The 12,096-nt window shown below is 41.3% G+C and overlaps 1 protein-coding gene across 1 annotated transcript in view; it reads right to left on the bottom strand.

Annotated features, from left to right (window-relative positions):
* LOC114581922 (cytosolic phospholipase A2 beta-like) overlaps positions 1-12,096 on the bottom strand; it is a 39,570-nt gene that overhangs the window by 8,428 nt on the left and 19,046 nt on the right. Inside the window, exons 7-14 of the mRNA XM_028702680.2 lie at positions 11,307-11,370; positions 9,419-9,546; positions 7,786-7,890; positions 5,890-5,927; positions 4,207-4,342; positions 3,399-3,535; positions 2,181-2,403; positions 267-381 (exon numbers count right to left, since the gene is read on the bottom strand). Of these exons, the coding sequence (XP_028558513.2) occupies positions 267-381; positions 2,181-2,403; positions 3,399-3,535; positions 4,207-4,342; positions 5,890-5,927; positions 7,786-7,890; positions 9,419-9,546; positions 11,307-11,370 (946 nt within the window). The remainder of the gene's footprint in view (positions 1-266; positions 382-2,180; positions 2,404-3,398; positions 3,536-4,206; positions 4,343-5,889; positions 5,928-7,785; positions 7,891-9,418; positions 9,547-11,306; positions 11,371-12,096) is intronic.

The raw sequence follows: 12,096 nt of genomic DNA, 5'->3' as shown, positions 1-12,096 counted from the left end.
AGGACTCTAAATACCAGTTTGATATGACTGTAAGCTTTAAACTGAAAGAAAAATGCAATCCAAACTCCCAATTGCAAATTAAGGAGACTCTTGTTTAATTTGACCTTCTGAAGGTCTACTCTAAGAAATGGATTCCCCTACAAAATAGAAGCAACTCAACTGCAAAACCAAATGACATTTCTCTCTGTCTTTAAATGCTCAAAGCATTCAGCAGCAGCATCAAGGATTCCATTCAACAACAGGGAGGTTAGCATGACAACACCTACCTCTGAAATCAAAGGTGCTGACTTTGTCTTTGACATTTACAGCTGTGTAGATAGGCAAAGGGTTCTGGCCTTGATCCAAAGCCTGCCGCTGTTCTGAGAGTTTACTGTCATTAAACTAATATCAAAGTAAATGAAAAAAACAACATTGAAGCCCATATCTCATGAGCATCCAGTATCAAAAGGATGATTATGAAACCATATTGATTCCCGCCCCTGCAATCTAATACTGACTTTACTCTCTGCAAGTATATATGCTGTAAGCTGCCCTGAGTGGCAGGGGAAACCCAGCCAGGTGGAGAGGGTATGAATAGGTCTAGATAGTTATTAAATCTCATTGTCTGGCCATTTTTTCTGAGTGAAAGGTTAATGCTGGAATAGGAAAATGAGCTTCCCACTGCCCCCCGAAAAGAAAAATCCGATCTAGAAATAGCAGGTGTGCCCATTCCCTTCCTACCATATATGAATCTGTCTTCTATGGAGTCATACCATTGGTCCAAGTGTTCTCTATCCAAACTTGCAACAGCTCTCCAGGGATTTTCCAATCACCTAACTATCACCTTTCACTGGATAGGCCAAAGACTGAGTATAGCAGTTGCTGCATGGAAATAATGTGATCTACCCCTGAACTATAGGTCTTCTACACACACACACACACACACACACACCACCACCACCACTTCTTCACTGATAAGATAGGGAAAGCTCAAATGCCCCAAGGAATACAACTTTCTCTCCCCGTCTACTTCATAGCACATGACAGTAAAGATGCTTAGTTGCTGTTATGTACCATAAGTCTTGGCCTCTTGCAGGCTCACCAAAAATTGAGCCAAGGGCATTTCACAACAATTAGATGGTCCTTCTTTGGTGCTAGCCTTTAGCAGATGAGTTTAGGGTAGCATGGGAATTGGCTTGGCTTAAAATTTCCCTCCCCACTCCAACCAAGAACATGATTTTCATGTTTCAGATGAATAGAGAAACAACCCCTAGCCCGCCAATCTTTCTATGAGTTTCACTCTGTTCTTTTCTTGTAGAAATGTTTTAGGGGAACTAGGAACTAGTTTCAGAATGGTTTTCCTTCTGCACCATTTCCTTGTGTACAGATATGATGGGAGGCAGCAATCCAATGCACATTTACTGGGAGTAAGTCCCATTGAACTTAGTGACGCCTACTTCTGAGTTTATCTGTGGTTCAATCCTGTGCTGATTAAGTCAGCATAAATATAAGCACTACCTTTCAAATGCTGCTTTCAATGCTCTTTTTTTAGCTGAACATTTTAGGTTCCAGTCGTGTCCGACTCTAGGGTTGCATGCTCATCTCGCTCTAGAGGCCGTGAGCCGGCACTGTCCGAAGACACTTCCGGGTCACGTGGCCAGTGTGACGAAGCTGCAGCTGGCGAGCCAGCACCAGCGCAGCACACGGAAACGCCGTTTACCTTCCCGCTATAAAGCGGTACCTATTTATCTACTTGCACTTTGACGTGCTTTCGAACTGCTAGGTGGGCAGGAGCTGGGACCGAACGACGGGAGCTCACCCCGTCGCGGGGATTTGAACCGCCGACCATACGATCGGCAAGTCCTGGGCACTGAGGTTTTACCCACAGCGCCACCCGCGTCCCATATCTGAACATTTTATACTTGGGTAAAAATTATTAAAGTGCTCAAACCACTACTCAGGGAGTGCTCTGTGGTATGCAAAGTTAATAGCACTTGCAAAACCTAAAATATTGTCAAAGGGGAAAAGATGGCTCTTGCAAACAGTGTAACCTAAAGCTGTGTGAGAGTCTTTCATGGTTTTCTTTGACTGGGAAAAAACTGCCTCCATGCGCAGGGATTTGTCAACAGGTAAGCCCTTGTGACTACAGAGATCCATCAGAGCCCCTAGTTTAGGAATAACAAAACATTTAATATACATACTTTATCATGTAAGAAAGCTTCTTGAACAAGGGCCCAGAGAGCTGTAAAAGATCGAAGGTGCCCCCTTTTAACCCTCTCAACCAGCTCCTTGTGATAATACTTCAATCGATCGATGGAAATAATATCTATTTTGCTCTTCAACATGCTGCTTTTAGCTACTTTGATAGCTTCTTCCAAATTTTCATGTGACCAATCAGTATTTCTGTACAAGTCTGTCATAGTCCTAAGAAAGGGAGGAGAAAAAACAGCATTTACAGAACAAGGATGATGATGATGATGATGATTTTATTTACCGTATTGGCCTCACTTTGCCCCCAAATTCCGACTGTGAAAAGTTAAAGTGTGGCTTATATTAATGACCTTACGGTATGCAGCCAGGAGCGCGGGGCAAACAGTACCTGGAGCGTGGCAAAGCGCCGCCTGCCCCGCGCATCCTCTCCCCCCCCCCCCCAAGGCCGGGAAAGGAGAGAGGGGAAAGGCTGCTAGCAACGCTACACGGCTCCCCCCCCCCCCGTATGCAGCCAGGAGCAGCAAGGAATGGACTGGCTTATATTCATGTATTTTTTTATTTTTTTATCCCCCCCCCCCCCGCTCCAATTTTAAAGGTGCGGCTTATATTCAGGTGCTGCTTACATTCGGACCAAATACAGTATACCCCAGCTTTTTCCTTCCTGACAGGGATTTTTCTGTGGCCTCAAAATGTCTTCATTTCAGGGCACTGGCACTAACAGGAACTTCCTACTCCCCTGGGTGCCATGGGGACTTCCATAGTGGCAGAGGCTGATGAAGTCCAGCAAAGGGTCACTTCACCTTACCCCAGAGGTGTAGCACGGTGGGTGCAGTGGGTGTGGTCCGCCCCGGGTGTCACCTCCGAGGGGGGTGACAAAATGCTGTGCGGAACTCAACGTCTGTGAGAGATGCTGTGGCTTTGGCACATGCAGGCTTCCCGCTGCCGAAACGGTTCGCCCACCGGCTCTCCCTCAGCTGTAGGTGCCACTATGGCTGAAGGAGAATCGAAACTCAGGTTCCTTAATTTTGTATCTATTGGCCCACATCGCAAAATTTTATTGGAGTGTGAACCAAAATACACTAGTCATGGGAAATCCCGCTGAGGTGTATATTTGTTCCACTGACCTTCAGAGTGTAGAATGTTAAATGGATTGTGCCCAGTACAGCTGGGATTATAATTAAATATGACATACTTTCCTAACTCCTTACCATGTTGACCCAGAAGCAGTGGTGATATATGAAATGCAATCCAAAAGGTTGAGTTTCTGGAGTGCTAGGAGATGACCATAGAATCCTGACATGGCTCTGACTCCACCTCCTGTTGCCATAACAGCTATTACGGGGACCTGTTAAAAATATATAAGCAATGGCATCACCAAAAATATAAGTGATGACCTCAGAAACCTGAACGATTGCATTATAAGACTCTGCTTAATGTGACCAATAATTAGATTAGAATTTCAAAATCTTGGCTTTCCAGCATCCATACAGAACAAAATACTGGTTGGAAAACAATGAAATACAGTATGGTAGTGATCTGTGAATTAAAGGTTATTTTGTTTGATCCCTAGAATAAATTATAGAATGTCCTGCTCTCTTAATCTCATTTGTCCTGTGAGGCAAATCCTGACTTTATAGAGGATGGAATGTGGAACATTGGCCAAGAACAAGGTTGCTCACGGCTAAGGTGGGATTCAGTCTCAAATCTCTCATTTTGGCTCTCACTTTGCATGTGCAAAACTGTGCTATCCTATACGAGTGCAGAGGTTATGGAACAGGGCCCCCACTGAATTTGTGGATTTATTTAAGTTGCGAAGTAGACAGTTAACGGGAATTCACACAAGACAAGAAGTTTGCGTGACATCAGAATTGTAGTTTTCAGGACCTCCCTTACAGTACATGAACCTTCACACTTCACAGGTAGTCCTATGTCAAATACAAATCCATGCAAACAACAATCCCAACCATGTGAGTCACCAGATATCTTCCAAACAGATCATGGGATGCTAAGACGCACCTCGTCCTCAAACAGTCCTCGTCTCATATTAACAAGCTTATTCAAGGCATCAGCAACGATCTTCTTCCTTTTGCGAAGGAAGTCCTGCTCATCAGCACAAAGCTCATATCCCAAACGCACATCAAGATTCTGTGGACTGGAACAGAGTTACAGAGCCATGTCACTGTGGAGCAGATGACAGGTCATTTTTACAGTAGCTGCAATTACACAAGCTTCTATCAACAACTAAGACTCATCAGTCAAATTCTGAACCAGAAAAACAAGACTCCCATTCAAGGCATGTTATTATTTATATGGAATTGCTGTGTTGCCTTGGTGGCCTCCTCTTTTCACACATCAGGTATAAATATGACCTTTAAATGGGAACTCCACCTACTTTTCACATATTATTTGTAGGCCTGAAGTGTTTGATTCGTTTAAAAAAAGATGAACTGATAAATTGGGCAGAATATTACATAGATATACATAATTTTAAATACAATTCCAAAGTCCAAATTATGGGAATACTTTTAGTAGGTCAGCAATACATGTTTGTTACAAAATACTGTGCAGGCTTTCAGGTCCTCCAGAACTCTTCATTAGGCTTTGTGGTAAACAAAATGGCAGTGGAGGAGGAAGGGAAGAGGGAGGAGAAGGAGGAGAGGAGAAGGTTGGCTGAATTGTGGATGAAGTCTGTGCTTAGTCACTGAAGGGAAGATATGAGAGGAATTCACAGACATTCAAATGAAGTTCTATTAGGTGCTTTGTAGGGCTGCTGTCCAGGGAAAAGGGAGTATATAATGGTTGATGCCCCATTTAAAAAAAATATAAAATATAAAATCCAGCTGTGCTCTATAAGTTACACAGAAATGAGGCCAGCAGATGTGATCCCACTCACTCACTCACTCACTCAGCCCCATGTGCACTCATTGTAAGGTTTTCAATCTTTATGTCTGTACTAAACCAGATGTATTGACAACCATTGTGTACTTGTACAGACACAGGTCTGCACTTCTCCCTGCTTCAGCGAAGAAAGCTACATATAGTGTGGGTAGAAGCAAGTCTTATGAACTTTATAATAAAGCAATTAACTGTGAGGTACAAAAGTGGGGCTTTGTTTATTTTTATCTTCTTGCACAAATTCACCCAAACACCACCATAATGTAAACTAAAATACAACCACATACATCATTACACAGAGGGGGACTTCTTGGGAAGCAGACCAGCCACCCTCAAGGAAGCAGGGGCAGCATTAGCAGAGGGAAGGGGGGGGCAGAGGGAAGATTCCCTACAAGGACTCCCGTGGGACATACTCCATTTTAAAAATGGCAACAACAAAGAAGTAGTGCTTTCTGTTTCTTTTAAGAGCTTTACTTCTGTTTAGTTTTTTAAATAAAAATCAGAAATATTGGTGCTCCTGAGCAAATATCGTTTTGTGGCAAGATGAGGGAGATATTCAGCATGCAAATGCAAGGAATCGACTTTAATACAAGAAGCAACTGGGAAGATGCAAATGCACATCACACTCAAATGATGCAGTGCAATTAAGAAATGCCATGGCATGACATGACATTAGCTGAAACACAGCAGTTCTACAATTGTAGAGACGCCTGCTTATTAAAGAAGCAAACTGTCTCCCGTCCCTTCCTCATGTCCTCAAGGTAGCCAGGCCAGAGCACTTTGGGAAAAAAGCAAGTATCTTACCAGTCAATTACCTTGAGGTACAACTCCAAAGCTCCACCCTGAAATGAAACAATATATGTATGAAAAGAACACAACCTGACAAATAAAATGGAAAAGCCCTGATCGTGCATGATAACGGATCACAAATGAATCACTGCAGCTGTCTGTGCTAAGGAGCTGTGATTGCCCTATGTCTGTTTATGAAAGCAATTATAAAAAACAATTAAAGATGGGAGAGAAATCAAAGTCCGTTTGCATTTTAATGAGAAACTACCTAGTTTACACTTCCCAGACCAATACAAGAACCAGTACAAAATAATGTATGTTTCAGGGGAAAGTATGCACACATTTGCAAATGTAGCATACAAATATGCTTTATAGTAAAGAGATGTGCTTTCAAAAAAGCGTGCATAGGTCAAATGATATACAAAATTGTGTATCTTAAAAGAGAAAATTGCACTACGTAGCTGATCAATTTTCATGCTGCGGGAATGTGGAGAACTGAATTTAAGATTGGAAAAATGAGAAACTGAAATGGACAGATTCTTCTTTGCTTTGGGTTCTGTGTTTTCTTGAAACTACATGGCAGCAACTTCCTTGTGGGGCGGTGGGGAATGCAAACTTATGAAGCAGCCCTTTTTTCCTATTCTTGAAGTCTGATACCAACCACAGAAAATGATTTTCTGCATTGCTGGTCTTTCTTGAGATTGTTCTGGCAGGAATGTGAAGCCAATAAACTCACATGCTAGGGCTGTCTTCAAAGAGTCAAAACACTGGAATGTGAAATCTTTTTTGTTTCTTACTTCATTTTTGTAACTTAACTCTTCTGTCTCAATACTGTCATCAGACTGATGCATAGAAAAGAGCAAGCCAAAATACACTGCTCTGCCTACCATTCAGGAAGTTGAGTCTCCTTAGTCCCTTCTTCCTACTAGGAGTAATTCTTCTCATCAGTCACATCTAGAAGCCAGAATAAAGCTTCCATTATGCTTCTCTCTATCTAGAGCAGGGGTAGGCAACCTAAGGCCTCGAGGCCAGATCGCCTCCTAAATCTGGCCCGCGGACGGTCCGGGAATCAGCGTCTTTTTACATGAGTAGAATGTGTCCTTTTAATTAAAATGCATCTCTGGGTTATTTGTGGGGCCTGCCTGGTGTTTTTATATGAGTAGAATGTGTGCTTTTATTTAAAATGCATTTCTAGGTTATTTGTGAGGCATAGGAATTCATTCATATTTTTTTCCAAAATATAGTCCGGCCCACTACATGGTCTGAGGGATGGTGGACCAGCCCATGGCTGAAAAAGGTTACTGAACCCTGATCTAGAGGGAGATAGGCATACTGCTACCTGCCAGAAAACGGGTGGAAAGCGTTCAGCTAAACCATCCCTTGTTCCACCCACTTCTGGTACTGAAAACTGTTAAGTTGTGGGTGAACATATCAGACGACACAGTGATTCTTCAAACAGCTCTTGTTTATTCACAGGCCAGAGCAGAACTGAACTGAAGGGTTCAGCCAGCCTGCTTATATAAAGCTCCAGTACAACGTTACTGTAACAACTTTCTAAAACTATCCAATCACTGAACGTCACTTTCAATCCCGTATTTGCATAACTATCTACAGTATCCCCCTGCTGGCCCAGGGTGAGAACTTCAGTACATAACAAAAACAAACTCCTAGGCTCAGCATGTGCTCAAAGGCAGCTTATTGTTTAATTCTAAATGAGCAAAAGTAGATACAACCACTCTGACATTTGCGCTGCCCTTGTCTAAATGAGAGTATCACCCTACTGCAACATATCACAGTTTTTAAAAAAATGAAGATGTCTTCTTACAGTTTGGAAAGTGATATGGAAACACATTAAAAAAGGAATAGAAAGGTTGTTTCGAAGAGCTCTTCTTAAACCGAAGCAACACTTGCCTCTAGCACAGGTAGAGTTACTTTGACTTGTTGTCCCACTGGAAGCAATTTCAAAGGCAGAATTAAAGCGTGGCCTGAATCGTTCTTCTCCTCACATGAAATACTCTGGGGAAGAAAGGAAAACATACTGTATAGTTTTTACCCAAAGGTACCAGACGTAGAAACTACATTGAAAAATGAAGATCTCAGATAAGAAGCATACACTGATTTCATGTCATGTTTAACCTGCCTCTCAGCCACAAAATGGGCCTTAGAATGAGTGAAGGGAAGCTATGTGTTAATACAAGGACCACCTTAGGATTAGCATCCAGCCTAAAGAGAGCTGAGCAGCCATCTCTTTGAACCAGAGGCATTGTCCTGGATTTCCCTTCATACTGTACTCTTAAGGTAAAGGTAAAGGTAAAGGTACCCCTGCCCGTATGGGCCAGTCTTGACAGACTCTAGGGTTGTGCACCCATCTCACTCAAGAGGCCGGGGGGCAGCGCTGTCCGGAGACACTTCCGGGTCATGTGGCCAGCGTGACATTGCTGCTCTGGCGAGCCAGAGCCGCACACGGAAACGCCGTTTACCTTCCTGCTAGTAAGCGGTCCCTATTTATCTACTTGAACCCGGGGGTGCTTTCGAACTGCTAGGTTGGCAGGCGCTGGGACCGAACAACGGGAGCGCACCCCGCCGCGGGGAAACCGCCGACCTTTTGATCGGCAAGCCCTAGGTGCTGAGGCTTTTACCCACAGCGCCACCCGCGTCCAAACTGTACTCTTATTGTTCACTAAAATATCCTCAACAATGGTTTTGACAAAGTCAAAAGTAAGACCATTACTGAATCATGATGAAGCGCTTTTCAATATAGCACAAACTATTACAAATGTATTTATTTGATTTAACTATCCTATTTGACTTTCATAATCGGTTGAACTACTAGATCAAAGCAGAGCACTTTATCATTCTTTGGCTATTGTGCCAATTAGAACAGGTTTGCTAGTTAGACATGTAACAAGGAGAATAACTAGAGATCTCAACATCAATACATTTTGGATTTTCAGGAACTATGGATAGTATTCAACTGTACCAACAGCACAAGAATTATTGCTAGTGCAATGGAACTTCCCCTCATCTCCTGTCCCCCATGCATGGCACACACACCTAAAATCTGCTCCAGAGGGTTGGGGGAAGGCCGAAAACAGATTTAGGGGGCACATGGCGGGGAGGAGAGGGAGGAAAAGTTCCATTGCACGAGTAGAAATTCTTCTGCTGGCAGAAATATTTATTTCAGTACACTGGAACCTCATTACATACCGCCCTCCTTACGAATCCTTCAGGTTATGAGCTCCACTAACCCGGAAGCAGATGCCCCTTGTTGCGAACTTTGCCCCGGGATGCGAGCGGAAATTGCATGCGGGTGGCGCGGTAGCAGGAGGGGGTGGGGTGCCATTAGCTAAAGCGCACCTCATGTTACGAGCAGTTTCCGGTTACGAACAGACCTCTGGAACAGATTATGTTCGCAACCGGAGGTACCACTGCACAACATTTCAGGATTCTTTAGCCTCACGCATATGCTCCTGTAATTGCTGAGTACTCCTTGTACTTTTCTAATACTACCTGTGGGTACAGGATAAAAGACAGTGGCTTTTACCTGAATGTTGGCTTTCAGCACTGGCCCCCAGCTCTTTATGCAATGAAAGCAGAAGGAATCTACATCTTCGGATGTCTTCTGTGTCCCTTCATAAGACTCTCGCATGGTAAGCACAACATTTTTCTTGGCTAAAAAAATTAATACTTTAATCATAAGTTACACATTTTTGTTCACAGACAGTTTTTAATTAACCAGTTAAATTCTGTTTAGCATAGTTCTATACAATCCTGATGTGTAGCTCTCTCTTTTTCTCTATGTATATATTACTGTTCCTTTGCATGTGTGAGATCAGCTAACTGCATACTTGTATGAAACTTTCATCTAAGCTTAGTGAGGCTACATCAAAAGCCTTGCTGTATTCCAGATATATTATACATAAACTATACATATTCAATATGAGTAACATCCACTGATAACGAGTTATCTTTATTTTGGTCTGCTAAACTTCATACTTTGCCTATTAAGAAAATTAAATTGGCCTGGCTTAAAATTCAAGCAAATATTCAAAATCTACCAAAAATGTAACAGTCACCACACATGATCTGAATATTAAATTTAAAATCTCATTTTTACCTCACAACTTGAGCACTTCAGATTTGTTAGCATTTCACATCAGTGATGTAGTAGTGCAAATTTCTCCTAATATATATGTGTGTTTGTGTGCAATTTTGCCTAATATACACATTTCTGAAGAGCAATTTTCCCTAATAAAATGCATTTGGTATGTTATTCCCAGGAATATATGCATTTTTATTCACACTTAACCCCTGCATATACATTTCTTTACATATTAAATGGGTAGAGAACCACACTGCAAAGTTTGGAGAAGTGAATATCTTGATACATTTATCAACCTATTGTATTATATACAATTTATGATGCCATAATGCATTTGTTAGTTTTTAGGGTATCATAATACTCTTTGTTTCTTTTCTCTTTTTTTTTTCTTTTGTAAGATACTAATATGGCTACCCCTCTGGAAATAATGCTTACTAAGCATCCACCTCTTGTCAGTTCTCTCTTACAAATCCTACCCCTCAAGAAACACGAGTTTAGAAACCCATATTTTAGCTCCACCTTTTATGCAGATATCTGAATCTTCAGAAAATATGAGGCAAGCATTCAACATCAAAATTTGCAGATAGAATCAGAGGAGGATATTGAGGAGACAATTCATTGCATCTCTAAACTTGAACTACTTAGGGGTGTTTTTGTGTGTGTTTTTTGCTATTTCTCTTGTGAAAATTATGTAAAGTACGGTAGATAGAAAAAGTAGGCCTGTCAGTTAATTCAGGGATTGCTGGACTACAGTGATCATCCCTGACCTTTGCCCATGATGGCTGATGCTGATGGGAGCTGGAGCCCACAACTTAGAGAGAAGCAAGTTGGTACCCTAAACTTAGTTAAAGAGATCTCAGCCAATTCATAAATTTAGATTTCATCAATTACATGAGTTTGCATAAAACTAAAACAATAATTTTGAAAAGAAAAGCATACATATGGCAATTTTAATGAGTCACAGCTGCAGTCTTAGAAGAGGAATTCCCTCCAGTGTGATTAATGGATTAAGAAGCTATTTAACTGACTAAAAGGCAACATTCATTAGACAGTCGCCAATTAGGCAGCAGGTTTATTATTTTTTAATATAAGTACTTAGAAATACTTTAAAGTAGTTGAATATTTATAGCTACTACTCTTCTAAGATAGCATCTGCCTTCTGCCGTATTTATCTTCAAAATAAACTTACAGCTTACATCAGTTAAAATTACCATCTCAACATCAGTAAAAAAATAATACAGTCAATTAAATGTTGCAGCCCTAGTAAACTATATTTAATAATTAGTGGTAAAACACTAGCTGGCTACATGCCTAAGAGAGAGAGTCCAACCTTTCAAAAGCTTCTCATTCTCTTCTTTCTTCACCTTTACTTCCAAGATGGAAAGTTCACGAGCCTATGAAAACAAGGGCACAGAGTAATAATGTTGATGCCTGCATATCTGAATGCTTGGAGGAAAATACAAAGTATTTCTACAATCAAAGCCATTTGTTTATTTCTTCCAAGCAATTTGTTTAAGGAATATGATTGCCAGTTATTTAATTGCACCATTCTCGCCATTCTCTAATTTCTCTCTCTCTCTATTTGCTAGCACTTCGTAGAATCCCAGAAGGTGATATTCAGTGTTGGTCATATTCAGAAAAGATCCACTGAAATCAATGGACAAGTAATTTATGCCCACTGCTTGTCCCCTCTAGACTTTCAGTATTTTGCAGGAGGGGTTCCAACACACACTGGAAATGTAGGCTGAAGCACTCTATTGCCCTAGCATGACAAATCCACTTTTTTATTTAAAAAGAAAATGCTTTTTGTGGTTAGGAAAGTAACCGGGGGGGGGGGGTTATTAACAGGGAGACATATGAACACCATGCAGCAAATAAGGACGAATATTCTTTATCATTTAATCTCACATAAACAAATCAAAACAAAAGCTCAATAATAACCAGGCATGGTCTAATCTTTATGTAAGCCTTGTGCAAGGAAATTGCAATGAATACTCAATAAATAGGTCACCTGGAGGAGCCTTCAGTGTGTCTACCCTGAATATGACTTCATTTGTTCATCCACCCATCCCTTTAATAAAAATATTTATATACTGCTTAAAATACTTATAAAAAAGTAT

Source organism: Podarcis muralis, chromosome 1, assembly GCF_964188315.1.
Source record: "Podarcis muralis chromosome 1, rPodMur119.hap1.1, whole genome shotgun sequence".
Taxonomy (NCBI): domain Eukaryota; kingdom Metazoa; phylum Chordata; class Lepidosauria; order Squamata; family Lacertidae; genus Podarcis; species Podarcis muralis.
This window is presented reverse-complemented; position numbering and strand designations above follow the sequence as displayed.